This window comes from Clarias gariepinus, chromosome 17, assembly GCF_024256425.1.
Source record: "Clarias gariepinus isolate MV-2021 ecotype Netherlands chromosome 17, CGAR_prim_01v2, whole genome shotgun sequence".
NCBI classification, from domain to species: Eukaryota; Metazoa; Chordata; class Actinopteri; order Siluriformes; family Clariidae; genus Clarias; species Clarias gariepinus.
Window position 1 is genome coordinate 6,686,180 of NC_071116.1, and position 26,964 is coordinate 6,713,143.

The window sequence follows — 26,964 nt, forward strand, 5'->3', positions numbered from 1 at the left end:
GTTGTTAATGTATATGATTCAGAGTAACTGTAAAATCTTATGGGGGACAAAAAAAAACTATAACAGTATAGTGTATATGTGGTGCTATATAAATTAACATTAGTATTAGTACCAGGCTTAATGATTAGCGTTGTGGGCACAAGCTTCAGGGTCGGGGCTCGATTCCCACCTCAGGTTTGCATGTTCATAGCCCAAAGACATGCAGATTAGGCTAATTGGTGTTCACACAGTAGTATGTGAATAAGTGTGTGGTGTGTGCATGTGTGCCTTGTGGAGGACCGGCACCCTGTCCAGGGTGTACCCCGCCTCATGCCCGATCTTTCCTGGGATACTGTAGGTTCAAGGCTTCCTGCGACCCTGTATAGGATAAGCAGTAAAGAAGATGAATGGATAAATATCTGATTAATTTTTTTTACCACATTGTGCCCTAGTGTCAGTGCAGTAAACAGCACACAGTGACCTTCGCGCTTCGTTCAGGTCAAAGTAATGCATTTTACATTTTACTGCCACAGTTTACTTCTAATAAAGATCTTCCCTATTTAATGTAATTTTGCTAAAGGCAAAAAAAAAAAAATCATGTCAAAAAGTCCTATTTATATCACCACAATGGTGTTCTAGTTTTTTCTTTGATTTATTCCTGGTTAAAAATGCTTCTTAATGTGATCCATAAATGTAACGCCACCATATGTCCCATTTCTTCACAGTCTTATATCAGAAACACACACACACACACACTCCTGTTATTTTGAGAGATTTGATAGTATAAAATAAAATATTTTAACTTTATAAACAGATGATGTGGAACCATAAGGAGATGGTTGACCTTCTTTATGTCATGACCTTTTTACTGTAAATTTATGTTTATATGGCAGCACAGTGACTTAGTGGTTAGCACTGTTACCTTGAACTTCCAGGGTCAGGGTTAAATTTTTGCATGTATTTTTCCAGGTACTTGTGTTTACTCCCACAGTTCAAAGACATGCAGATAAGACTAGTTGGCTGCAGTGTGTGAATGATCATGTGTGTGTGTGCCCCGCGATGGATTGGTACCCCGTCCAGGGTGTATCCTGTCTCGTGCCCTAAATCTCCTAGGATAGGCTCCATGCAGATTAGGTTAATTGGCGTTGACTGTGGTGTGAATTGGAACATGTCCTAAGTCTCATAGGATAGGCTCAAGCCTCTCCTGTGACCCTGCATACAGGATAAAGTGGTATAAATGAGTGAGTGAGTTATACATATACACTATGTACGATAGCAAGCTTTATAAAGACCAAGGAGCGAGCTATAATCAGCACATTGGCTTATGTTTAGCACTCGCACCTCGCCTCGCTTCGCCCCTTCAGGGTCCGGGTTCGATTCCCGCCTCTGGGTCTGTGCGCGTGGAATTTGCGTGTATGCTTGGTGGGTTTTCTCGGGGTATTCTGGTTTCCTTCTACAGTCCGAAGTGAGGCAGACTAGACTAACCGGCATTCCAGAATAGCTGGTGTATTGTGTTTAAACAAGTGTGTGTGTGTGTGTGTGTCCTGTGATAGATTGGCACCGCCATCCAGGGTTTTCTCCTAGCACAGGTTCCACGCCACCCTGTACACAGCTAAGTGTAAAAAAAAAAATTTTTTTTTAAAATTCTGTCCCTTTAAATATAACCCCGAGTGACGAGGCTTCAGCGTGGTCAGGGGAGGGGAAAAAAGGAAAACCGCTGATTGCGTCACGCCCAGATCCCACCCACTCTTCATTCCGATTGGCTGAGGCCATGATTCATTCGAACGTTCCCTCTGAAGTGATTGGCTGAGCGCTCCGGTGAGTGGAGCGGTCAGAGCGGGCCGTTGTTGTGTGTACACAGACGGTGCTGATTGTCAGGCATGAGGAGAGCGGAGCGGTCTCGGCTCGGGCACACGCGCGCGCGCGCTCACGCAGTCCTGAATTAAAAGGCCGCGACTTCAAAGGATTCTCTTGTTTTATCTTCACAAACAGCTGATTGACTCCGTCGAACTAAACTTTGCCCTTTTTTCTTTTTGTAAATTATTACTCAGGAGGCGTTGATAGATGATGGATTACGCTCTGCCATAAGGAGAGTCTTATATACAGCCTATAAATGTAGTATGTAAATCTAAATATATACACAGAGAGTGCTCTTGTGTCGCGCTAGATTAGATTAGATGAGCGGCGTTTCATTTTCAAGCCTACTTCGTTTTTGTTTTCTAGAAGTTCCTGGTTGTTATTATGGCTTGTCGGGTTAATCCGAGGCGTAAAAACAGTCATGTTTAGCTAGAAAGCTTTAGCAGCAGGTGCTTTTAGCCTCCGATATGCGGCACGTACCGGAGCCGCTTCTACACCGCGACCGGACATGAAATCGGTCTTCACCCATGATTAAAACTACGCATCGTTTCATAATTCCTCCTTAGGACATTTTCGCCAAGCGACTGGATATCCTGTTTTTTTTTTCCTTTTCTTTTTCATCTGAAGGAAAAAGCGACTGCACGGATCATCCTGAACGCCGACTGAGGAAGAGAGAAAAACGGGGAAAAAAGCGACCGAATAAAAAAAAAAAACGTGGATCCGTGAGAGACGACAGGCATGATTTCTCAGGGAATAAGCCTTGCTTGGATCTAGGAAACGCATCCAGGCTTCCATTTATGGTAAATGTATCCAATGAATCCTTTCATCTATCATGTAAACAGGGAAGTGATACTTTGTAACGTTTATCTCGTTAATTAAAGTAACCGGATTGCTCTGGATTCTTGTTATTGCAAGGAAATGAAACCTCTTAGGTGTGTGTTTGTGTGTCTGTTTTTTTTTTTATGGTGAATTGCCTTGAATGGTGTCTGTCTGAGCCCATATTGTCGGAAATGCGTCTCTGCCTTGCTTTCATGTCAGCTGACCGCCCCCGATGGATGTGGCTGTAATAAAAGGGGGCCTTGTGTGCCAGAGTCCCCGCGGTTACAGGAAAAGGCTTTGAAGTGCACTATTATTGGCCTTTTCAAAGCCTTTGCCAACACGGGCGAGGCGACTGGGAGAGAAAATGCACGGCCTATAAACCATCATAAAGAACTTTCTACCTGCTCTAGAGGAAGGAAGGTCCTTAAATCGTTCCGGTCCAGGTGAAGAAGATGATCAGGCACCCATTCGCCGGAACGCGTGGTAAGAAAGAGAAGAAAAGAGAAGAAAAGAATCATGGTTTGCCCTCAGCGCCATGAAGCAGACCTACAAATCCCACTCTCTTCATATGAAGTCGTTTGACATTTTGGGACGTCCAGGCAGCGGGATAAACGCTGTGGCCTTTCAGATGGGGCGACATAATTAAAGTGTAGAGAAAGCTTCAGAGAAACGGCTACATTCACGTGTCACCGTGGTTCCTCTCCTAAGGACCAGCTTTGCGTGTTTGACAAGCCAAGCGCTACTGTAAAGAAGGGAAAAAAAGGTGAATCTTAATTCCAGATGCCACTCAGACGGGCGTTGAAAGCAACGCGCTGACCTTTAAAGCCAGAGTAATTACTTTTCGATTGCAGGTACTGTACACGAGCTCTGTCGTCGGGGTACCCGACACAATGTTTAAAGAAAAAGGTCGAGGCTGCATATTAAACAGCATAATTCGGTGTTTAGCGCCGGCTTTATGCCACGGTGTGCCAATTATTGCCATTTCATATATGCCAAGGAAGCAAACCGTGCTGGAGATGAAGATGCGGGCTGTCTGGCGACGTTATGTCCTATCAGCATTTCCACTATCTCTCCATGAAGACGTGAGATTTGTCATCTCTTTTTCCTGACTGCTCTCTTTCCCTGCTGCAGCAGTTTTTCTGTCCGCATTTGCTGGCTAATGGCCTCGGGGCCTGCACTCAAAACACCACTGCACTTCCTCATTATCTCAGCCAAGATGCCTTTGGGACACACTCCCGTTTCTTACACCCTTTTACTGGTGCGTATGTGTGAACTGTTTTGGTCACTCGCATCCATCTTATTCCTAGTCGCTTTTGACATCCAAGTCCATGCATGTGATATGACAGACAGCTCAGTTTTTCCAGCATAGTTTGGTTCCAACTAGAAAGAAGGTTCATTGCAAATCAATGCAAAGTTCTATTGATTATACTGATCACCTTTGTTCTACAGGGAATGGTTTTTTTTCTTTTCTTTTTTTCAGTCGTTAGAGCAATAGATTTTTGACCGATACTTGAAACATCACTCTTCATCACCACCATCTAAACACCTAAATGAAGGAATATCTTTTGAACAAACGGTGTTCGAGTGTGTTAAATCTGTTCTGGTGGTCCCGTCTTGGTCTAAGACACTTTTAACATTCCTTAAAGTGTTGACGGAAGTGGAAGGTCCACTTCCTGCAACACACGGGGGATTACACAAGGACATTCCTCAGTCATCACAAGGCTGGCACAAAGCTGCTCTGTCGATGCATTTAGCCTGTTTATTAAACAAAGCCTGAGATAAGGGTGATCTGGGAAGGTTGAGTGACCTCGGAGAGCGAGCGGACGCCCGGTCGCTAAGCTCCACTTGTGGGGATGATGTCAATCTCTCGGTTGCTAAGCAATTTTCCCTCTGCATCCACCGTAATCACCTTTTATCTCCTAAGGACGTCGTGTGTAATTATAGGCCGGCTGCCATCCTTTGAAATCTGCCTAATTGGTCTCTTTATTTTTATGGGATGAGGAGCCGGGGTGAAAGGGTGCTATGGGGTAATATGGCTCGAGCAGGTGGGGGAGGTTTGCTAAAAGCGTTTACTCGGGATTACAGAAGCATTCTGTCCTGTGGGGGGAAAAAAAAAAACAAACAGATGAAAACGCAATCCGTTTAAGATAATTTCACGTTATATAAGACTTTGGAAACGATCGCCCAGCTTTCCTAGAAGTCGAACCTGTTCCCATCGAGCGTGCAGCAGGTGGAGGTCACTTTAGATCAGCACGTACCAAGTAAAGTCCATTTTCTCCAGGAACTCTTTTAGTCTTTCTATGCCAAGTCATTCATTAAGCACTCAGGGGGGGTAAGTGTTCTTCCAGTGTGAATAGCCCGCGGGAAACATTTGGCCAAATCTTTGTTCTGAGTTCTTTGTTATATTACCATTTTTAATGACTTGAAAGAAGCAGTGACCCTTAAAAGCGTAATGAATTGCCCCGTGTACTTGGCGGGTGGAGGAGCGCTCGGGGCGACGAGCGTTTGCCCAAGTGTACCCGTAGCGTCCGCTGTACCTCCCAAAAGCGCAAACTTCTGTAACAAGCTGCCATGGTTAGACGACAGCCGGTGAAATATCAAGCCATAAATAGTTGCCAGTGGAATAATGTTCTCCGGAGCAGGAGCTAATTCAGTAGGCTGGGTAAATTTACATTTGACAGAGCGTATTTACATTTACACCTCACAGCCAGGTGAGAAGAAATGCTTTTAAAGGTCTCGCTGAAACTCCTCCTCCTCTTTCTTTTTTTTTTTTGCGTGTGATGCTAATGCGAGTCAGCGAGCAGTGTTTATCTCCGGCTTGGTGTTCTTTGGGCATCTGGTTAAGAGGTTACCCTTTTCAAAAGGAGTGAGGAGGAAAAAAAAAAAAGGATCCCAATTATGCATCTCTGATCCCAATTATGCTAACTATCAGAAATTTAAACAGGGCCCCGGTCTCTTATCTCCTAATCCTGAAGTAATAGATTCCATTAAAAATGCATGAGGAGCTTTACGGATGAAGCTGCCGCCGTTGTCTGTCAAACGGCCTCCTCCATCCTCCGGGAAACAGCTCTGCTATCTTTTCACCGCTCGGAGAAGATCCCATTTCCACGGAGAGAGGGGAGGCCGATCGGCGCGACGTCGCCAGCCAGCCGTGGCCTCTCCGCTTCTCGTACAGCGAGGCTAAACGTGGCCTTTTGATGTGGCGCTCGGCTTTTTTTTTTTCTCCTGCCGGATTGCCAGCATCACACTGAGGGGCTCCTGCTGGAGGAAGTGGCAGAACGGCCACCCCTCTCCTCCACTGCTGTCACTCATAATAGAGTTAGTGATTTGGAAAAGTCCACAGGCCAGGCCGTCATTTTTTTTTTTTTTTTTTTTAAGACAGCGGGGGGAGGAGGAGGACTGCTTCTGGACTCCAGCTCTCATAGATCAAACCTGCAGGACGCACATAAAGTCAATGGAAACCTGATTTCGCATGGCTGCAGGGATATTATTTGATCAGCCTACAAATATATTAGCCGTTCTTCCTCGTAAAGGCAATTTCGTTCAGGTTACTTGATTCCCTCAATTAATGCCAAGAGAGATACATTAGCTGGACAGGATTCAACGTTGGAAAGTGGACCTAATGGCGGCATGTCACTTTAGTACGACTTTAAAAGAAATGTAATATACAGCCGTGATAGGTTTTCATCATCGGTCAAGCCTGCTCCGACTGTTCCCTCAGTCGATGTGTTATTTCGGTGCGACGCGACTCGTTCCCCCGCCGTGTAGGCAGGATGACACAAAGGGGAAGGAGAAGAAATTACCATAGCACTCTCATGCTAATCCTATCTAACCGGCAAGTGAAAGAGGGCCAGGATTAAACCTTCTTTTTTTTTTTTTCATTATTATCTAATTATTAACTCAGGATTTTGAGCTGAGTGGGAAGTGCCTCTTGGAGAGTGTGTGCGTGTGTGTGTGTGTGTGTAAATGCATATGCATGCTCGGGTAGGAGTAGAAGGTTGTTAAGGCTACTTGATTCTGGTTTTCCTCATTAGATTCACCTCATAAGATTTAAGTGCTAGAGTTTGTCCAAAGATGTAAACAAAGTGAGGGATTTAAACCGCTTTCTATACCAGGATACGTAGCGCTTCATGGCTTTTTGTTTGTTTGAAGACAGAACGACTGCTGTTTTTTATGCAAATCTGGCTTCTTCTATCGCTCTCTCTCTCAGTTGCGTCGATCTAAACCGAACGTAACAAGCCTTTTCTCCTGCGACTTTGCCCAAGTAATATATTCCACTTTGTTTTTTTTTTTGTTTTTTTTGCCAGTCACGCAATTAGCTTTCCATGCCTAATCCATTGGTTTTCCTCTCCAGGCCTCAAAGGGATTCTACACAGATAAGATTTGATTTAAAAGGATCTCGACATTCTGTCCTTCGCGCACATGAGGGAATAAAGCTTATCCACATCCAACCCCCCCCAAACACACACACTTTCTTTCTGCAACGTGACCTTATCTGTGCACGCACTCCTATTTTCCTAGCTACGCACTGGCGCACGTACAATTAGACAATCCTCCATCTAGTTCACCTCCAGGCTTGAGAGAGAGATGAAAAGGCTAAAATACCAGAACGGAGGGGACAATTTGTCTGCCGAGGCGATCTTATCAGAAATCCTTGGAAGACAAAAGATCGGCAGCGGCGTGCAGGACACTTATCTACCCAGCAGGCCCTCGCCAGGCAGCACGGAGGATGATAAGCGGCCTTATCAGAGGGGGCTGATGCAGAATAGTGGCAAGGATTTGCTGTCCTTTCTGGTCGAAAGTTTTACTCAGGTTGTGAATAGCGGCCTCTGCGAAGGTGAAACTAGGAGTCGGTGGGTCTTTTACAGGTTATTAGGTCGTACGAGGGGGAAAAACAAAACAACAGCAGAGATGGTCTAGATCATTAAACTTTCTTAGAAGCAGGTTTGCAGAATGAATGGCCGAGGCTCCGTTCCAGGACGGGAGGGGAAAAATAAATAAAAATGACGGATTCGCAGCGCGATAGCGGCGTAGAGTTATATCTCGGAATCAAAGTATGTCAAGCCCGTGGATGGAGTTGCTTTTTTGTTCGCACGACGTGGGCCCAGAAAGAGTGGAGCGGCATCCTCTGGAGAAAGAAGCTTTCAGGGCCATTTGGCGTAATGGAATTAAGGAGACAGACCGGCTGTCATTCAAAGAGACATTAGGTTGCCGATAGGGAGCACTTTTCCTCCAGGCTGTTTGTGATTTTCTTAAGCCTTTGTGCGCGGCCTTAAAAAAGTCACTTTGCTAAAAGCAACGAGGAGGAGTATGGATGCGACCGGCCGTGTCTCTACGGCGGGACGGTTGTCATGGCCACAGGGGACACGCGCTCTCCAGTTCACGTGCACTTTCACATTCACACTCTCTGCTGTCCCATGTTGTTGTTTTTTTTTGTTTTTTAAAAAGGGTGCATCTTAATGCTTTATGCATTTTTATCCCTCAGCCACTTGCGGGAGTAATGGATGGCAGTTTCACAATTGTCTCTCATTTCCTGTTGATAAAGCTGCGCAGGCATTTCCCGGGAGATCCCATATTTGTCTTATTTTTTTTTTTTTCTGTGCGAGTGTGTTTCTTTCCCTCCCCTTACCAACCCGCTTCTCCTCTTCATCCCGAACCTGTATCTTCCTTTGACAAATGCGCAGTAATGGAGGCCTTGTCATGAAATTGGCCCTTTTACAAAAAACTAGCGGGGAGAAAGGCTTTTTAGCCGTTTAGCTGTCTGTGATCACAGACCGGCTGTTTGGTTTCGGAGAGACGCCGCTCGCTCTCTGTGCATATTTTGTTAAGAAAAAAAGTCAGCCTGTGTATGTGTGTGTGTATGGGGTGGGGATATGATTTCTCCAGGCTCCTGACAAGAATGAAAGCCAGGCTGTTTCTTTTATCCTTCTGAGGTGTAGGCAATCAAGTATATACAGATGGCTTTCAAGCTCTCCCCTCCAGTTTGCTCGGGCAGCCGTCGTGTGGAACCAGCAGGAAAAAAGGAGAGTAATAAGCTGGACGGGAAATAAATCAAAGAGGGATTTCGGGAGGGGAAGAAAAGGAGGGGAGAGAGAGAGTGTGTGTGTGTGTGTTTGAGGGAGAGCGCGAGCGAATCAAATAAAATGAAGGATATGAAGAGTCAACAGTCATTAGCCTAAAGACTAAGAACTAGGCCAGCTACTGCCATGGGATCTCATGAGGACGGCAGATTAATTTGTTAATATAAAAAGTAATTGAATATAGAATGATCGGGCCAAAGGTAAATGTCAGAGAGTAACAACACAAACTATTAAAGCAGCAACTTCTTTTTTTCCCCCTCAATAGATCTATACAAGGTTCCCAAAAAAAAAAAAAAAAAAGACAAATATCGATCACTTTATTACCAGTGCTGTTCGCTCAATACAAACTTGTCTTGAAAATGTAAAAATGAAAATTAGACACTCAAGCCCGAGTTAAATCATACTGTACGTCTTTTCGGTTAAAATTCTTACACTATCTTAAATTTTATATATATTTTTTTCGAAATCCTTTTGATCCCTTTGGCTCGCTCTTGATAATTTACATTCAAGTCACCGGGACCACCTGTCAAATGACTAAATTAAAGGATTACCCCCTAAAAAAAAAAAAAGGAGAAAAAAAAGATGAAAATTGGATTAGAAGGGACATCTAGATAGATGCTTTTCATTTGTAGAGCCTTGGAAAGATAAAGCCAGCCTGGCCTGCTTTTGCCTGGGATGTTAATCCTATAGTGGCATTGTGTTGTTATCCCTGTCAGGGTTGCCTGTGGATGTACGTCTTTATATAGCTTAGCAGCCGAGAACAGAGGGAGGTGAGATTTATGGCCTGCTGGGAGATTGATTAGAGCCGTCGAGTGCTCAGCATGCACCTCAGGCCCACCAAATCCCACCAAAAAGACAAGCGCTTGCTGAGTCATTACCGTCGTCTTTGTTTCCGTGCACCTAAAGGGGAAGACATTTCATACAGTCTGTTTGACACACACACACACACACACACACACACACACTCCAAGTGCCTTAGGGTTTTTCTTAATTTTCTTTCATTATAAGTACTGTGTATAAATATATAAATAACAGGAAGAGGAAGCGTACGGATTAGTCCGGTCCGCTTTAGAATTCTCAGGAAACTCAGAAGTGACTCTGCTTTCTTCCTGCAGATTCCTCGAGGCGTCTCGCAGCCGTAGAGCCTAAAAGCTGCATCATGCTGGCGTGCCTGCCGAGAAGACAGAACCAACCCGCACAGCACCCGGCGTGTGCTGCCAAGGTCCTGGACGCTCCCGTCAGCATGAAAAGTAAGCAAGTGGTTTTGTTCGGCTTTATTAGATCACTACGCTCTAAGGATCGAAGATGGACAGATCAGTCAGAGGGCTGTATATATAGTGCGGATGCTCATAAGGTTGTATAGTAGAGCGGTTTAAAGCATTTCAGGTTATTATGGGATGTGTCATCACTTTGTTGCGCTAAATGCACAGCGTGTTAACTATAAAACGTGTACATGCTCTAACATCTTTAGAACTCGAGCAAGCAAGTTGTAGTGTTTTAGTAGTAAAAAAGGGGTCAAGAATCACTATTTGGCTTCAGGAGGGTTTTTAAAAATATAACACGAGATGATATTGATGGTCCAGTCTGAAGACGTGACCCTGAGCCAACAGTATATCATTTGGGTTTAGTTCTGTTCAGTGGTACGATAGTCATCCCATAGACACCCCCCCACCCCCCACCCCCAAAGTTATAGCAGTACAGTGATTTGTTTCTTATTGCAATTTGCTTTAAAAACGAGCCATACGCACACCTGGATATCAGACTTCACCATCATGGCCGTTTCAGATTCCATTTTTAATAATAAAAATCCATATTTCATTCCCAGACAGAACCGTGTATTTATATAAAAACAAACAAAAAAAAGAATAAAAACCGCAAGGCCCTTCCCTTTTGTTCTGACTCCGGTTGTGCGGCTCAGTAAAGGTGTCTGATGTGGAAAAGTTAAAAGCCTCTTCCATCTTCACTACATCTGGAAGAGCAAAAAGGCCCCTCTGGCTGCAATAACACGTGATTTGAAGTAGAGCTTAGCTCTTTAACCAGAGGCATTGGAACCGTTTCGCCAGATCCGGCCGCACTGCTGAGAAAAGCCTCTGTTGCAGCGGGTGCTTTTATGAACAAGGTGTAGAGAGATGGAGCTCGGAAAAAAAAAGAAAAGAAAGGCTTATTGGAGTAAAGGGCTGAAAAAAAAATCTTATGGTAAATTCAATTTTCTAAGGTAACCTAACCTTTGATTTTCATGGTTTAACCATATTGAGTGGATGATGGATCCTCTGTCCAGACAATGGATTTTTATCTATTAAGACCGAGAGCGGTGGATACGTTTTCATTCTGCTCGTCTGTAGTTGAAATGAAAACTTGGACCAACCCTTATATCTATTTTATACAGTGTGGGTGGAAAGTCTGAATCCATAGGCTTGGTTCTTTTCGTGAAATTTGATATTTAACACACAGAATATTGGGAATTGATGAAAAACCATTTCTTTTCTTTTAGGGTCATGTGACGTCAGTTGTCTATCGAATCATTGCACTAAAGGAGAAAATCAGCTCTGCGTTACATTATGATATGTTTAATGTTCTTGTTTTAAATACATTTTTGACTATAGATTTAGACTTGTGCACCTTCATCCCTAAAACATCCATGTGTCTGGCTCTTGTCTCGTATCCAGGCAGTGCCTCCTACGCTTATGGGGTTACTTTAATGCAAAAAAAAAAAAAAAAAAATGAGGGCTCTCTGATGCAAAACGTGACTTAATGAATTAGGCTATTTGCTGGAATTAATTTGCCTTAATTAGGCCTCTCCAGTTCTGCTAGAAGAATAGCAGACTAAAGTGGGAGGTTAGATAAGAGAGAGAAAGAGAGAGAGAGAGAGGGAGAGATGAAGGGGAGGGGAGGGAAGTTCACCTTGGTCTCTACTGACTCCCAGAGTTCCAGGTTTATCGCCGGTGCAGATCAGACCGCGTTCCTTATCGGTGACAGCAATCGCGCCGTCTTTAATTTAATTCATGAGGGCATTGACGAGCGCCGCGCAGGCTGACACGCTTTCCCTCTGCAAGGGCGGCTGTCATCGCAGACGGTGGTTTTGTTCCCCAGAGGAGATGATGTCGGAAGAACAGCGCCGGTCACTTTGAAGTGACACAAAGTCTAAAACTGTGTTTGAGGACCGAGGGCTGATTAGATCTGCTGCGTCTGCATTGCAGATCAGCGTGCATTACTCTGATCAAACCGTGAAGAAGAGGCTCACGGAGCAAGCGTCGGAATATGAATATATCCGAGCTTTATTTCTTCACCCCCCAAGAAAAGTCGACACTTTTAAAAGTCATGCAGTACTTTTACATGCGCAGTTAAGTCGAGTTACGGTTATAGCTGGGCTAGGTCGTTTAATTGAGCCGCTGCTTGTCCCGTTATACGAGCACTGCAGGGGAATCGATTTAATGACCGGAGTATGGTCCAACTCTGCTAAGATAGAGGGCGATATGCAACCTTTCAGCTCGTTAGTATCGGATTCTCGATTAAGCTTTTACATCACGTTAGCTAGCAGGCAAGTGGTAGCATGTCGAGCGGTAAAAACGCGACTACTGCATAGCACTGTACATTTCTTACGTGCTGGGCGATTCACTTTGTGTACAAATGAAATTTGTGGTTATGGTGTTTGTCAGACGACATCGCCGTATTGTACGGTTTCGTCACATGCAGGAACTGTGGAGCATGTGCACAGCGCCTAGGCCTAGGTTTCTGAGCCTGACTGAGGTACACATGCACCATATTATATGGGCGTGTTTACAAGTTTTTTTGTTTACATCCAGTTTTAGTCGGGTAACACAAGGTCATGTAAACTTACTGACTGAACTCATTCAGCCAATCACAGCTAAAGCAAAGTGAAGAGATGTGGAGTGGAGCAAACTGGAGACGAACCATAAGCTGACATCAGGGATTGCATAGCTGCGCTAGCAATAGCGGCTAAAACAAAACCTAACCGTAGCTAAGCACCTGCTGTTTAACATCGTTGTTGAAAGCTACCGTTTTGCGTATCTCTTGTTTGTGTATTCAGATCCTATTCTCAGCTCCCGTCCTGTGTAGCGGGATGTCCACGAAAGGGAGCGCTGGAGCATCGAGTTTCGAAATGTTATAGAATCCACTGACCTTTCTCTAATTGAGAGTTTCGCACGGTCGCTAAGGGCAACTCGGACCTTCACGAGTCCACACATCATACGCTATCGATCTAATTTCTCGACCACGCCGAGGCAGAGTAACCCTACACCACCAGAGCTTTTCCCCCTATAGACTCCTGCGTGATATTAAATCCGTAGCGTCTCGGTTTATAAAAGCGGTTCGAAGTGATTTTCATAAACACGGCTTTCAGAGTCGGTTAATTATCATTACTGTCAGCATGCATTACGCTCACAATTAACGAGAGTGCATTTTGTGGCGGCCCGTCAGGACCGAAGGACGTTGATTATTACTCGCTGATTATTTGCGCGAGGAGAGCCTCCCCAGCGTTCGCCTAATTGATCTATGCATCGTCTCATGTTAGGATTGAATTTTATTCAGTTCGATCAGGGAAGAGATAAACCAAGTCATTTCTACTATCTCGAGTCCTTAGGTTCGAGAGAAACAATTTTGAGATCATGAGATAGAGAGACTGTAGGCGGTAAAGAATTCTAATCGAGCCTGCCGGCTAACAATGAGAGTTTTATCGATAAGCGATCTGTATTGTCTTTTCCACGCGCGCCGTGCGAAAGCCTTTTTGATAATTTTTTTTTTTTTTTAACAACCGGAGCAAATCTCCATGCCCCCTTACCCTCCCACTTCCCCATCCAGCTGGGGTAAAAACCTCATTGTCTGCCATGTTATTAAATATTAATTTGGAATCAGTGGAGCGCTTGTCTGCTAAACGCTGGAACAGAACGGCCCTGGTTTGCCACAGGCACAGCCTCAGGCATCTCTCTCTCTCTCTCTCTCTCTCTCTCTCTCTCTCTCATGCACTCACATGCACACAACACTCACACCCCCACACTGTTCTGTTTCTCTGCATCCAGAGCCTGATGTGCTCTGACAGTCCCAGCCCATGCCACTCACGAGCACACACACACCCTGGATCCGACACGTCTCACCCCGAGCACGTTAAGCTCGTCCTTTCCACCCAACTCGGGTTTTGGATCCTTCCTTCCTGACTCGGTGTACCATCTATCCTTCTCCTCCCCTCATCGGATCTCCGGAGGTTTAATGGTTGACGTGAAACGTGGCTGATGAATCGTTGGAGTTGCAATTGCCTGGAGGCATGTGTCATATCTGTTATTCTGGAAACGAGCCCACGGTGGGGCTGTAGGGAATATACAGTGCATATGTCTGCCTCAGCAACTCGTGGACCGTGTTTAGCCCTGAGGATTTATCAGTCAGCCACATTCCTGGCAACATGTTGTGACTGTTAGCACCACATCTGCCAGGCAGAGCTCCGGGCTTTGCCTTCAGACCCGTCACCATTATTATTATTATTATTATTATCGGTATTATATATTATTTTATCCAAGCTTAATTGTCATATATTGAATTTGCCTGTTTTTGTTCCTGGACAACTAAAGCACTGCTTTGGATAACGTAACCGAACAGTGATCCGAAGCAGCAAATTAATACAGAGATTTCATTTTCTATAGTTAACGCTGAGAAGACAGACAGGCAGGCTTCCTAACCAAGCGTCGTTATACACGTTATTTAATTAAATAATGCTCCGAACGCCGGCTACAACAACATTTTAACAGAAACTTTAATATCGCTAAAAAGGTTTTCGGTTTGCTTGAGGTGTTTGCAATATGTATGTGATTTAAAAATAAAAAAAACAAAACAAAAAGATAATCAAATACTAGGTATGGTTGTAGCAAGCAATTAGAATGAAATCAAATAAAATGACAAGTCATCTCATGGTGCTAAAAAACGAAACTAAACCTAATATAAAGGTTCTGGTAGAATTAAAGAGGTTTAATCACAGACCTGTTGCTTCTTTTCTGTCATCGTTTTTTCCACGAGCATTAGATATTGTCTTGCATCATGACCGGACACCTGCCTGATAACGAGGATCGTTTTTTAGTTGTTGGTTGTGTTTTTTTTTTTTTTTTTGTCTTTCTTTTCATCTCCTGACATGGGAAGCTTGTGCACAGGTTGATGCTTTAATGGCCTCCGTTAATGGAAGTTAATGGAAACGCAATTGATTTGCAGTCCTGTCGATTGAATGTGATCGCACCATCGCGGTCGTCTCGTATAAAGTGAAGTATGAAGGATTTGCTGTTTAACAACATCTCCTGTCTGGTCTCATCACCGCAATTTGACTTTCAGAGATCATGAGTGTTTTGGCTTTAAAACTGTTTAGATTTTCACTTCTGTCCGTTGACTGACAGTTTCCCTTCGTTTTAACTTTAACAGTATTCGGCAAACACCCTTAGCCAGAGCGACGTACATTATCTCATTATACATCTGAGCAGTTGAAGGTTAAAGGACTTGCTCAAGGGGTTTGAACCTGGGACCTTCTGATCAGTAATTATTTATTTATTTATTCATAAAAATTTTGGTATCATGACGTTGACCTAGATGAGACATTTCGGTCATGACTTCTACAGAGGTGACTGTGACTTCAAGAGTGCTTTATGGCTATTCTCTTCATGCAGTAATGTGAGGAACGCTGTGGGAAGTGCTGTGTCTCCGGGTAGGCTGTTTAGCTGCAGTGTTTTTTTTCCCACAGTGCTGAGCCAAATGAAAAGTAACACTCATGTAAAGTGCCCGGCTCGTCCATGCCTGACTTTTCAAGCAGAGATAAATAAGCGCTGGCCCCTCCGGTTATTCTGTCCTCGCCGAGCCTCCCATGAGGGAAAGAGAACGAGAGAGACGCTGATGAGGTGAACGGGGTGCGTTTGTCTGTCTTGACACGGACACGTCCAATCAAATGAACTTCATCAGCAGGTTTCTTTGGCTTTGTAGAACTTCAAGACCGGTTTCATCAGGTTGTATGCCGCATATTAGCCCGGGAACAATGCTCGAGTTCCCAGCACCCTGCTATTATACTGTGACACCTCCACACATGGACGCCTGCTTTCCGATTCATGTCAGTTAGTATTAATGTCTCTTAATATTAATAACGGGAGCTTTTATCCCGCGCAAGCTTTGGACCGTTCGCAAGGGCGCGACTCCCCCGAGGGAGTCGGTTCGTGGCCTCGCGAGCTCACCATGCCTCGGTAACTGCGTTTGGCGTCGGTGAAAGCGTAGCATCGGTGAGGCATCCCTGTTAAAAACGTCCCCTTCGATCCGGCGCGCACTCGAAATTGACATCGCGCGTTTTAGGCTGCCATGTTTTAACTGTTGTAATTCTCTTAAAGAGGATGATTACCTCCTACTCACCTGATTTAACTGGAGCGTTTTAACCACTCAGCCGAGCCTTTGTGTTACTAATGGAGTGCTGCTGAATCAATCGCTCGGCGAAGGCACTGAGAGAGAGAAGCAGAAACTTTTTCTTCTGGCTTTGACTTCTTACTGCAGTTACGCAGCTTTTCTGGAGTTGTTAAGACCGGCAAGATGATTATAGCATGGGTTTAGGATTAAATGGCTAGGTAAACTGCTTCTTGTTTGTAATAAAATCACTATAGCGATAAAATGAAATAAAGTCGACATTCTATCGCACTTGACTTGCGTCATGGGCTACTGGCTACTGAATTTTTAGCATAATGCCGTAATTGGAAGTTGAAACTCAACAACATGGTCATCGATCAAACAGTCCAGCAGCTTGTTTTGACTGGCTTTAAAGACGCTCTTTAGAGAGTTTGATACACCCACACCGCCATCACACAGTACATACGTGAGAAGAGGTCGCTTCATTAACCAGGGTTATGGGGTTTTACGAAAATCTCCAACCAAATCTTTATTTATATTATATCTTACCCTGGAATTGATTCTGTACAACTTGTACAGCTACACTGTTTTGTTTTCGGGTTGGATTTCTTCACAGCCACTTCATTAGCCCACTCTACCACACCCACCAACCAGTCAGGATGCAGACGGTTTTCCGAGACACATGATGCCATCCGACAGCATCTTGTCAAACTGCTGCTTACGGATGGTTTGCGATGCCGTAACACACTCTGGAAAAGCGTTATCCTCCCGTTCTGCTTGCCTGAGCTTACAGACGGCCACCTAGTGTCGCCATGATTGATGTGAGAGCGCGGGAACGCCAGCCTTCCCTCCTGCCTGTTAATCCTCCTTACCTGAAAGTATTCACAAGCATGGGTCAGCATGGATCCTTCGCGTGTCTCTAATAGTGCTCGTTACTAGAGCTGTCCAATTTAATTGATTTAGCTAATTGAATCAATGAATCAGTTTTCGATAAGAAATTGATTCACATTTTTTAAAAAGATAATATGACAACGCTTTTAAAGAAAATACAAACCCCTTTTATCTTGCACAAATACTCATGTTTTGGGAGAATATTGCTTCTTTAGCTTTTGAATTTATGGTCAGTTGGGCAATACTGCCACCTTCTGTACTGAAGTGTGGAGCAGAAGATTGTCTGAGGCATAACAATTTAAACAATGAACACAAACAAAGTTCCACAGCATTTTGATAACAGCAAAGTGATGCTTTTACTAGTTTTTAATACAGTTGGTACCCTACATACAAACATTCGAGTTACAAACTTTCGAAGATTGGATCAAGAATTCTTGCATGTTTAATTCCTGAAGTTGGATGACATGTCCGGCATACATACTCACCTGCGTTCAGAATGCTTCCTAGGGTTAAAAGCAGCGGCGATAAAGTTGGTACTGCTAAGACGCATCAAGCAATAACAATGGAGACAAAAGAGGGCAGACCTCGCCCGTTCTTTTAACATGAATTGTTTAACCATCTGTGTGATTCTAAAGACCACCGTACTGTAGTATACTGTGTATGGCCAATTGTGTTTGTTGGACTTACGAACAAATTGGACTTACGAACAAGCAATCGGAACGATACTCGTTCATATTTTGGGAACTTGCTGTACTTTAAAGCCTGTAAGTGATAAAGCATGAGATAAATCAGATTGCAAACACTAATGCTATTGATTCAAATCGACAGTCTACAAACTGTATGATTCCCAGCTCTACTTGTTGTAGATCCCATTTATATAATACCTCTGTTAATATCTAGAAATGTAAGCAAATTAATGCAAATCGTGTTACGTTAGTTACATGGCAATATTTTGTCAATCATTGGTCAGGTAAAAGAGGACAGAGTTTTACAGTAGATATAGATTAATGAATAAGGACTTTATTCCGTGCCACGCCTTCCGCTACGGACAGCACGGCACTATAGTTAATATTTATTATGATAAACAAATGTACTGGATATATGGTGCACCAGAGAGATAATCATGTAGATTTATTGTGTGTATGGAGAACGCCAGAGTAAAAGAAAAATTTAGGCACATGCAAATAAATGCTGCAGCACAAGACACCTTTAAATATAAAACAAACTGTAATGCTGAGTAAATAATAATTAATGAAACGGTGAGTATTGACACTTAGAGGACCCTTTTTTTAGAGGACGTACGATTTTTGCAGATTTATAAGGAAATTAGCTACCAAGTTTTACTAAGCACCCTGCACAACCCGTCACAGTTCTTCTGAAGACTTTGACTGTCGCACCATTCTTCATTTTTGCATGCAAAACCTGATTCATTTTCATTTTATTGTTTTGTCTAAAAAGAAGTCGCTTATTTAATGTGCCGCCTCCTGGCATACAAATAGTTTTCTGTAACTTTTGCGCAACTTTTGTTGTGATAGGCAGTGCTTACTAGCATGCCTTTGCGACTTTAGCACAGTACCGCAGATTTCCAGGGTAAAGTTCAGAAACACACAACTAACTACATAACTACATTCTCATGTTTCTTTGCAAATTGTTTTTTTTTTTTTCTTTTCCTTTTAAACCTCATGAGACTGTAGACTTTAACAAATCCTTTCTATCATCAGTCTTATCCTAAAGCAAAGCCACCAATTGTGTGGCTGTCTTTTGATCATTAGGCGTGTGTTTCAGCGAGCGAGCCCTGTGGAAATGCATGGGGCAGAGTGCTGCTCTTTTTTTAGCCTCAGCTGTTTTCCCAGTTAATCAGTGATTAACTCAGACCGCTACAAAACAATGAGTGTGTGAGGATCGGGAGGCTTAAAAGACCCGAAAGCCGTTTGTGCATTCTTCATACGCTTAATTTTTTTATTTATTTATTTTTTTAAAGGGAACGTTTCCTACCTTCATTCATTTCGTTTCCGTTCCAACGTGTACCGCGTTCTCATTCCTGGGTTACCAGGCTTGTCATTGTCCTACTTTAAAGAGTTTGTTCTGTATCAAATGGCGTGTGAAGTTAATTAGCCGAGTGTTAATTGAGATTTCAGAGCCGCTCTCTCTCCTCCTCTCATCCCTTCAGGGCTGACCTAATGTAATAGAAGTCACTTTTGAGAGCTTTGTTTGATCGAAGGGTTGACCTTGCCTCTCTGAGCTGCGCAGTGAAGCAGCATGTGTTTGATTCCCCTTCTTTCAGCTGTAGCTCTGGGAGCTCCAGGTAATGGCCTTGCATGCGTAAGAGCACTCGCGTTCGAATCCCATGTGTCCCACCTCGGGCAATCCTGACGCTAGAGAGGGAGGAAAGCCACTTAAAAGACTTACAGAGTGTAAATTGGTGAGCACTCCGAGAAGCCCCTGGGTAGAGCGGACTCGGCAAATAACGGTTCGGATTTAGCGGCGTGTCTGCTTGAGTGGTTTTCGAGCAGATGGGCTACTAAATTCGTCCGTAGTCTTGGAGTGGACCTTGACAGCGTTGCAGTCAGAGAGGTTAGCAGTTGGTCCGCTCTATGTGATTAAGTGCTTAGGGTCAGAATGCTAATCGTTTCCCTCTGTCACGCTCTGTGGCTAACAACCCACAGCTTTGGCAACAACTTAGCCACTTCCCAAACTACACCGCAATTCATTATGCATACTGAATCCACCAATATTTCCATTACATTATGCTGCCAGACTTCCAGGGCGAGCAAAGTAATCTCGACGGGAAGTGGTGCAGTGTATGTGAATTTTGGATTTTTTTTTTTTTTTATATCGGTTTCGAGAAGACGTCTGGTCGCTTGTCCTACATCAAGATTTAAGTTTCAGGTCTTTTCCCAAAACAGCCTCTGGAACCAGGCCAGATCAAAGCAGCACTCTTTTTAAGGCTATGCTGTCACGTTCTGCGGTTTTTCTCAAGATCCTTAACAACGACATAAATTCCTGCCCACCTGTATGTCTATTTCTGGGCCTTCGTCGTGATGAATGACCCCCTGTAAGCGCTGTGTGACTGCAGGCAGTGTGTTTTGCAGCAAGATGCATCGCTAGCACTCTTTCCTTCTCCTCCTTCCTCCATTTAAACACCCAATTTATTTCCTTTATGAGCTGGATCTTGTAGATTGAATCATTTTCACAGTCGGAGGCTCGTCGTGGGCCCCGAAAATGAAATGAAGTCCCAAATCAATCCTGAACAGGAACAACAAGCGAGATCGCCATCGCATTCCCGAAGCAATCACTTATAATGGCTTCTCTTATCGAAATAGGAGCCGAATCGTCTTATTTAGGATGGTTTCCCCACCCGGCTCCTCCACCCCGACAAAACCCCCTTCTACGGCCTCCTCTAAAGGGGACTCCAGTGGCTTTCGCTGACTACCGAGCAACGTGGTTGAATTCTCGCACTTTCTTTTTCATGACAGAAACACCATAAAAGTGTCATTCTCAAGAGTGGCCATAATTTTCGTCAGCAGAGCCATAGTTTAGAAGTCGAGCACTTTTTCTTCCCGTAGTTGCGGCAGTTTAAACAGCCATGAAATTGCTCGAATAATGGTCTTTAAATCCAATTTTGGTTTGTCCCACCAGCTTTCTCTTACGCCGCTGAACGTACGTGTCTCTGTCCCCCCACCCCCACCCCCAACCTGCCTGGAGATTTTTCCATTACTAGACTTCAGGTTAGGCTCTCTGCTCACTCAGATGTTCCTGTAACCGTGTAAGGTACGCTTCATAAACTGTGGACATCAGAGATGATTTTCAAAGATGAATTTCAGAACGATGAATCATTACTTGGGATGGGAATCACCAGTAGCACCCGATACGATATCATCACGATACCTTTTTTCAAAAGATTTTAAAAGGATCGTAATTTTATAAATGTACTGATCCGATATTACAGTTTTCCATGATTTGTTACAATTTTAAACCTTCAAAAAAAATCAATTAATTAATTGATTAAATCTGGCCCGTTCCTTATAACATTAGTTTCTTCATTTAAAAACCAGCGCAGTGTTTAAACAATACACAATAACTCCAAGTACAAGAGTTTAACATTTAACTTAGCAGCACGTATTTGTGTCACCCATTATAATAAACAAACATGGCAAATAATTCATTACTTCCACATGGGATGAAAATGTATAAATAGTTCAGATAGCGCCATCTGTAGGATTAATAAGGAAACGCTGATGTTTTACCGCCTTGGCGGTAAGCACGCGGGTTGAGTGTCTGTTACCGCGCAGACGCACAGTTTCAAACACGGACATGCGGGTTGATTCTAACGCACACAGTTTTCGACTTATTAGTACTCGCAGTGTTTTGTGACCGGTGTAAGCGTGCGTTTGAGACTAATTTGGTTACGAAGTTAGGAGAAAACGGCAAATCTGAGGCCATTAACATGCATGGTTTTTGATAATGTAACGTCATAAAAATGCGGCTCTGTTGTGCCACTCAGTATAGAATTGTTGATATCTTGGGCTGAACGGTCACGGCCAGTCACACTGAAAACCTGGTCACTGGCCGATCACCCGGTTCGCCTCTATCATAAGAATAAAAATTATAATATCAAAAATAATTTGTGGAAAAATTGATTTTGGAGTCAGTGTGGTGATGCGTGAATCGCCACCCAAAAGAATCACGATGCCTAATGGAATACATTTTTTTCGCCCATCTCTAATGATCACCAAATGCAATCCATACCATGGGCCTTCTGTTATCTACAGCAATTGGCAATTCACTCCCTCTTCCCTGACTGCCCATAATAATCTGCTGTCTGCTGCCTCTTTCATTGTGAAGATCTCACACAAGTCATCGTTGTTTGCGGAAATCGTCAGGCTCCATTTCATTCAAAGGTGATTGACTATAGCGCTTTCTTTCTCCCTCTGATCTCCGGCACTGACTTGTGCTTACGTTTAAGTGGGTTGCATAGCCAAATGCCATGAAATGAATTCCACTCAAGTCACTGAAACAAAATTAGCTCTCTCCCCCCCTCCTTCTCGTCATCTCTTCCTTGATTTCCCAGGGTAATCCAATTTTGTCCTGAAGAAAGACCAAATTAATTTCATAATGCACTGATCAAACATTGCCCGGGGTGTCTCCCTCCACAAAATGAGTTTTTAGAAAGATGCAGATGTCTAAGGATGAACATCCACAAGAGGAAATGAGGCAGAGGAAGTGAGTGTGGGGGGTAAAAAATGGGATAGAGCAGACACTCCGGTATCTCCATTTTTATTGGACGATTTTTCTTGTCTCGTGTCTGCTCCTTGATCGTTTTTACTCATCCAGTATTTATCACTTTCTTGTGTTTATGCTGAAGAGCGCAGAACAATCTGCTTTGTCAGACAGCGAAACCCTCAATTGGGGATATTTGTTTTTTGTTCATATTCCTTGTGCAAGTTTGAGCATCATCAACTAGGCTGTAACAGGAGCATACCGTATATTCAGCCTTATTTCCCCGGCATATTTATCAGATGACCTCTTGAGCACAGCTTACGAATTTGCTTCCAGTTTATAGATATTTTACTTTGAAATAGATGATGTTATTTATATTTCATGTTCACTTTGTCTCTCTCTCTTACTCTCTCTCCCTTTTTTTCTGTTATGTAACTAATACTATGTCTGCTTGCAGGTGATCTGAGCTCGATGCGGTCTCCACGGTACCCCTCCGCTGCTGAGCTGGACGCCTACGCACAGAAGACGGCGGACAGCCCGTTGTCCATCAAGATCTTCCCATCCAATATCAGGGTCCCACAGCACAAACAAATTGGCCGGACTGTCAATGGCTTGGACACGACTGGCCAACGCTTCAGCCCTTACTCCCAGCCCTACTCCAGTGGCTACCAGGGCTTGCTGGCCATCGTCAAAGCACCCACTGTGACCAAAGGCATTGTAAAGAGTTCTGATGGCAAGAGGACTAGACTGTCACCAATCCAGATGGCGGTGGCACCTTATGCACCGCCCAGCGGCAACAACTTGGCGCACAGGCACAGGCAGAGGCCGTACAGCTTAGAGCTTTGCAAACCTCCTGAGATGCACAACATCTCTGTGCCACCCAATGTCTTGGTCCCAGCTTCTGCTACATCTCTCTCAAGTGTGCAGAGCTTGGCGCTGGCTTCCCACTCAGACCATGCATCCCTTGGCATAATGAGACAAATGGCTAGGACATCCCATGCCCAAGGGCTCCAGGCATCGTTAGAAGATCATTCCAGCCCATCTCATCAAGCAGCCACAGCCTGCCTGGATTCCAGTTTCAGCATGGACATGGCCAAGACTACAGGCTACATGGACACCATGGAATACGCAATATGGCAGTCCAAGCAGCAGAGACAACAACAACAACAGCAGCAGCAGCAGAAGCAGCAGCACTATCAGCAGGGTCCGTTACACAGGTACAGTGCCAACAGCAGCAGCAGAGCTACCATTAGCAGATCTCCAGATGTATGCTTGCCCACTCAGATCCCATATAGGGCTCATGCGCTCAGCACGGGCACCTGCATAACGGGTGTCACGCTGGACCGGGTAGGCTCATCCCCTTTGAACTGTGCCGCCACTCACGGTGACTTCTCCACCGGCCAGTTCTTCGCACCTCACTGGAACAGCACACTCGCCACGCCTGATAGCGACTGTTACAACACGCAAGAGCTGCCTCCGGGCTCGGTGGGGCTCGGCCACAGCCACGGCCGGCCTCCGCACCAAGCCCACTGTGTCCCGCAGCAGTACCCGGGTCTCGGCCTGTGTTGCAGGCTGCCCGGCCGGAGCCTGTGTCAGGCGTCCCTGCTCAGCAGCAGCCTGCAGTCTCTGGAGTGCCTGATCAGCGAAATCCACCCGCCCTGCATCAAGGAGCGCATGCTGGGCCGCGGGTACGAGGCCGTTCAGCCCACGCACATTCAGCTGCCCGTGTTCAGATAGGGCGCAAAAGACAACCGGTTCAAGAGCGGACTGTTGGGATTAGAAGACGAGGCGCAGGTCTGTTATCGTACACGCCTTTCGTAAAGGGCTCAGTGGGTTTTTACAAAGCTTAAAATGGTACCAGTGATTCTCAGTCCTCGCAGAAGTTCGGAGTTGCACCCCAACTCACGTTAGCTGGACTGACTGTGTATTACAAAACGTACTCGTACTCAAATATTTCGCAGCAACAGGGATTTCATGGCATCGCACCATTACTTCTGATCCGGATGGTCCGAACGGAACCGTTTGAGGTTGGCTGCCAAATTCTCAACGGGAAGCAAACTGCCCACTATTGCAGGACTCTTCAGGTCTGTTTACTCCAAAAACCATAACTAAACTGACGTACATGTTTAGTGAACTCTTGTTGGCAGAAATTTGTATAGCCCTGCTAGTACTAAATCATAATAGTTATGATTTTTTTTCCAATTGCACTGTTATTAAAAAAAAAAGAAAAAAGAAAAACTTATTAAAATGACTCCGGCATGGGTTGGTTTGGAGAACATTTCATTTAAATGGAAAACTTGAATATTTTTTTTTTGTTTCTGTATTATGTTTGTGTCGAATAGTAGACGAGCATATTTATAAAATTCTTTATTCAAGTTGTTTTATCTCTTATGTGACCAATGATTTTTTTTGTTTTTCCTTATCTTTTTTTTTTTTTTTATGTTATAACGGTTTGGTTTTATCCACCTGTTTCTGGCAAATTGATCTAGTTAACTGTTGTCTACTGTAGCCAGTTCAGTGTTTTTTATTTTTATTTTTTATTATTATAATTATTGTTATTATTATTTTTATGAATATGACAAACCGACTGGGAAGCATACACTACTGAGCTGGCTCCATCAGCGACCAGATGTGAAGCCACACGAGTTACTGTGACTAAGTCTTAAGAGTTTCAACTGGATTTCAGCGTCAGTGTTCTACGTATTTTTATTCTTTATTTATTGACATTTGATTTTCTGGACCATCGTTAGAAGATACGACCAGGGTATCGGAGTTTGAGAAGTGGGAGAAAGAAAAAAAAAGAGGAAAAAAAAAAATCAACTCGTATGATTTTGTTTTTCTTTCATCCATCAAAATGGACGAGCTCGGGGGTAAAATGGCACACGGTGGGCTAGATGTTTTAAAAAGTGCAATTATAATGTTGGCAGATTAGCCCTCTCTCCCTGTGTTATGCTTCACTGATTATTTACTACTGTATGTATGACTGTCTGGAAACCCTCTCCACGATTAAGATTGTCAAATAAAATCTAATTTAGGGATGTTTTTTAAATCTGCTTGTTTGCTTGTGTGTCTTTTTTTTTTTTTAAATGAACGATGGCACTAAACACCGCAGACATTAATCATAAATTCTGAACTAGCTATAAAGTCAAGGCAGGCGTAACGCTTATCTTGGCGTAATGAGTACATGAGACGAGTCATTTATAACGCGCAAACAAAATTACACAACGACGTCGCTTTCAAATATTTGTCACAAAGCGCGGTGATGGAGGAAGGGGGTTCGGAGGGGGATTTCGCGTCGAGTTCGGCTTCCAGGTCTGTCATCCGAGTGCCAGTCGGGGCCTTTTGGCAGGGAAGCAGCAGAGCAGCGATACCCTCTGAGGGCAGGGCATTGACGTCGCTCTGGCTTTATCCACCCCGGGGACAGGGGCTAATCAGCTTTCAGTGTGACCTGAGCTCACACACATCTCCTCTGCCTCTTTTATCAGCTCTTCAAGGGCATCGAGAACAAACCAACAGAAAGAGAGAGAGAGAGAGAGAGAGAGAGAGCAAGGTGCTGATGGAAAACAGGCCAGGAGGCTGCCATTAGTTCCAGAAACAGAGTGCTAGACCGAACAATGGCAGGCCTGCATGGCATTCGAGTCGCACGCACACCACGCAGATCTTATTACCAGGTATAATTACTGGCACTGCCCTGAACTTTCAGTGCTTATCCCTTAGAGCTAGATTTCCTGCACGAGTCTAATATGAACCGTAAACTGGACCCGAGCCTTGGGTTATCGTTTATGTCTCTGGCTTTTCAAAAGGGTATTTAATAAACGGGCAATTCCTTTAGCTGTTAAACATATTAAAGACTAACGAGAGTAAAGACTCCGTGAGAGCGACAGACGTGAACAGTAGTCATGTGATTAAAACCGCATAATAGGCGTGATGTCAGAAAGGAGGTGGATTAGGCAAGGATGCAAGGTCATTAATTTAAAAGCCTTTTTTTTATTATTATTATGTACTATATTTAGTCCTAATAAAACCTGCACAAGCAATTAATTGACGGGGAAAAAAGGCTGTCTTTTTAATACGTGTTTAAAAACAGTTCTATAAGCTTATGCACTTGATGATAAATGACTTACAAGAGCTCGTAGAAATAAATGTGGATTCCTAATGAATTGACAATCAAATGTATTACAGTACACAGCGCGTCCGAATGAAATATTTCGTGCTTTAGTTTCTTGGATAGCTTGCATAACTGAACGTTAGTGGATGTGTCTATCCAGCGCAGATCATCATCGTCTTTAACTGAAGTTTGGCTGAAATGATGTTACGTTGATGAGGACACAAACTCTTACAACCTACAAACCCCACACACGCACACACAAACACACACACTGCAGACAATCTGGAAAGAGCTTACAATGCAAAGTCTGGGAACTGGAGGAAACCCACAAAGCACAAGGAGAAGAACAGGGGCGAGATTCAAACCCTCAACCCTGGTGGTGTAAGATGATAGTGCTAATTCTATATATATATATATATATATATATATATATATATATACACACTGAATACACACACACAGAAAGAACATTTGGCATTTGCATTAAGTTTTGGGTCACATCCTGCATAAATTAAGGAGATTATCTAATACCTAATGCCAAGTGTTCCAATTTAGAAAGAAAGAAAATGTAAAATCTTCTCTACCAGCCAAAATATTAGACACACACACACACACACACACAGTACTGCGCAAATCTCT

General features: G+C 43.9%; 1 protein-coding gene across 1 annotated transcript; it reads left to right on the forward strand.

The window, feature by feature from the left end:
* Window positions 1-1,858: 1,858 nt before the first annotated feature.
* Window positions 1,859-25,270, forward strand: LOC128545369 (protein FAM222A). The gene is made up of 3 exons (XM_053515582.1): window positions 1,859-2,636; window positions 9,851-9,985; window positions 22,675-25,270. The coding sequence occupies exons 2-3, from the start codon at window positions 9,895-9,897 to the stop codon at window positions 23,952-23,954; spliced, it is 1,371 nt and encodes a 456-aa protein (XP_053371557.1). The 5' UTR covers window positions 1,859-2,636; window positions 9,851-9,894; the 3' UTR covers window positions 23,955-25,270.
* The last annotated feature ends 1,694 nt before the right edge of the window (window positions 25,271-26,964 follow it).

What these genes read in the sequence shown, in the direction of transcription:
- LOC128545369 (XM_053515582.1), top strand. Translation starts at nt 9,895, where the DNA reads ATGCTGGCGTGCCTGCCGAGAAGACAGAACCAACCCGCACAGCACCCG. An exon ending in CGCTCCCGTCAGCATGAAAA is followed by an intron (nt 9,986 to 22,674) that starts GTAAGCAAGTGG and finishes GTCTGCTTGCAG; the next exon opens with GTGATCTGAGCTCGATGCGG.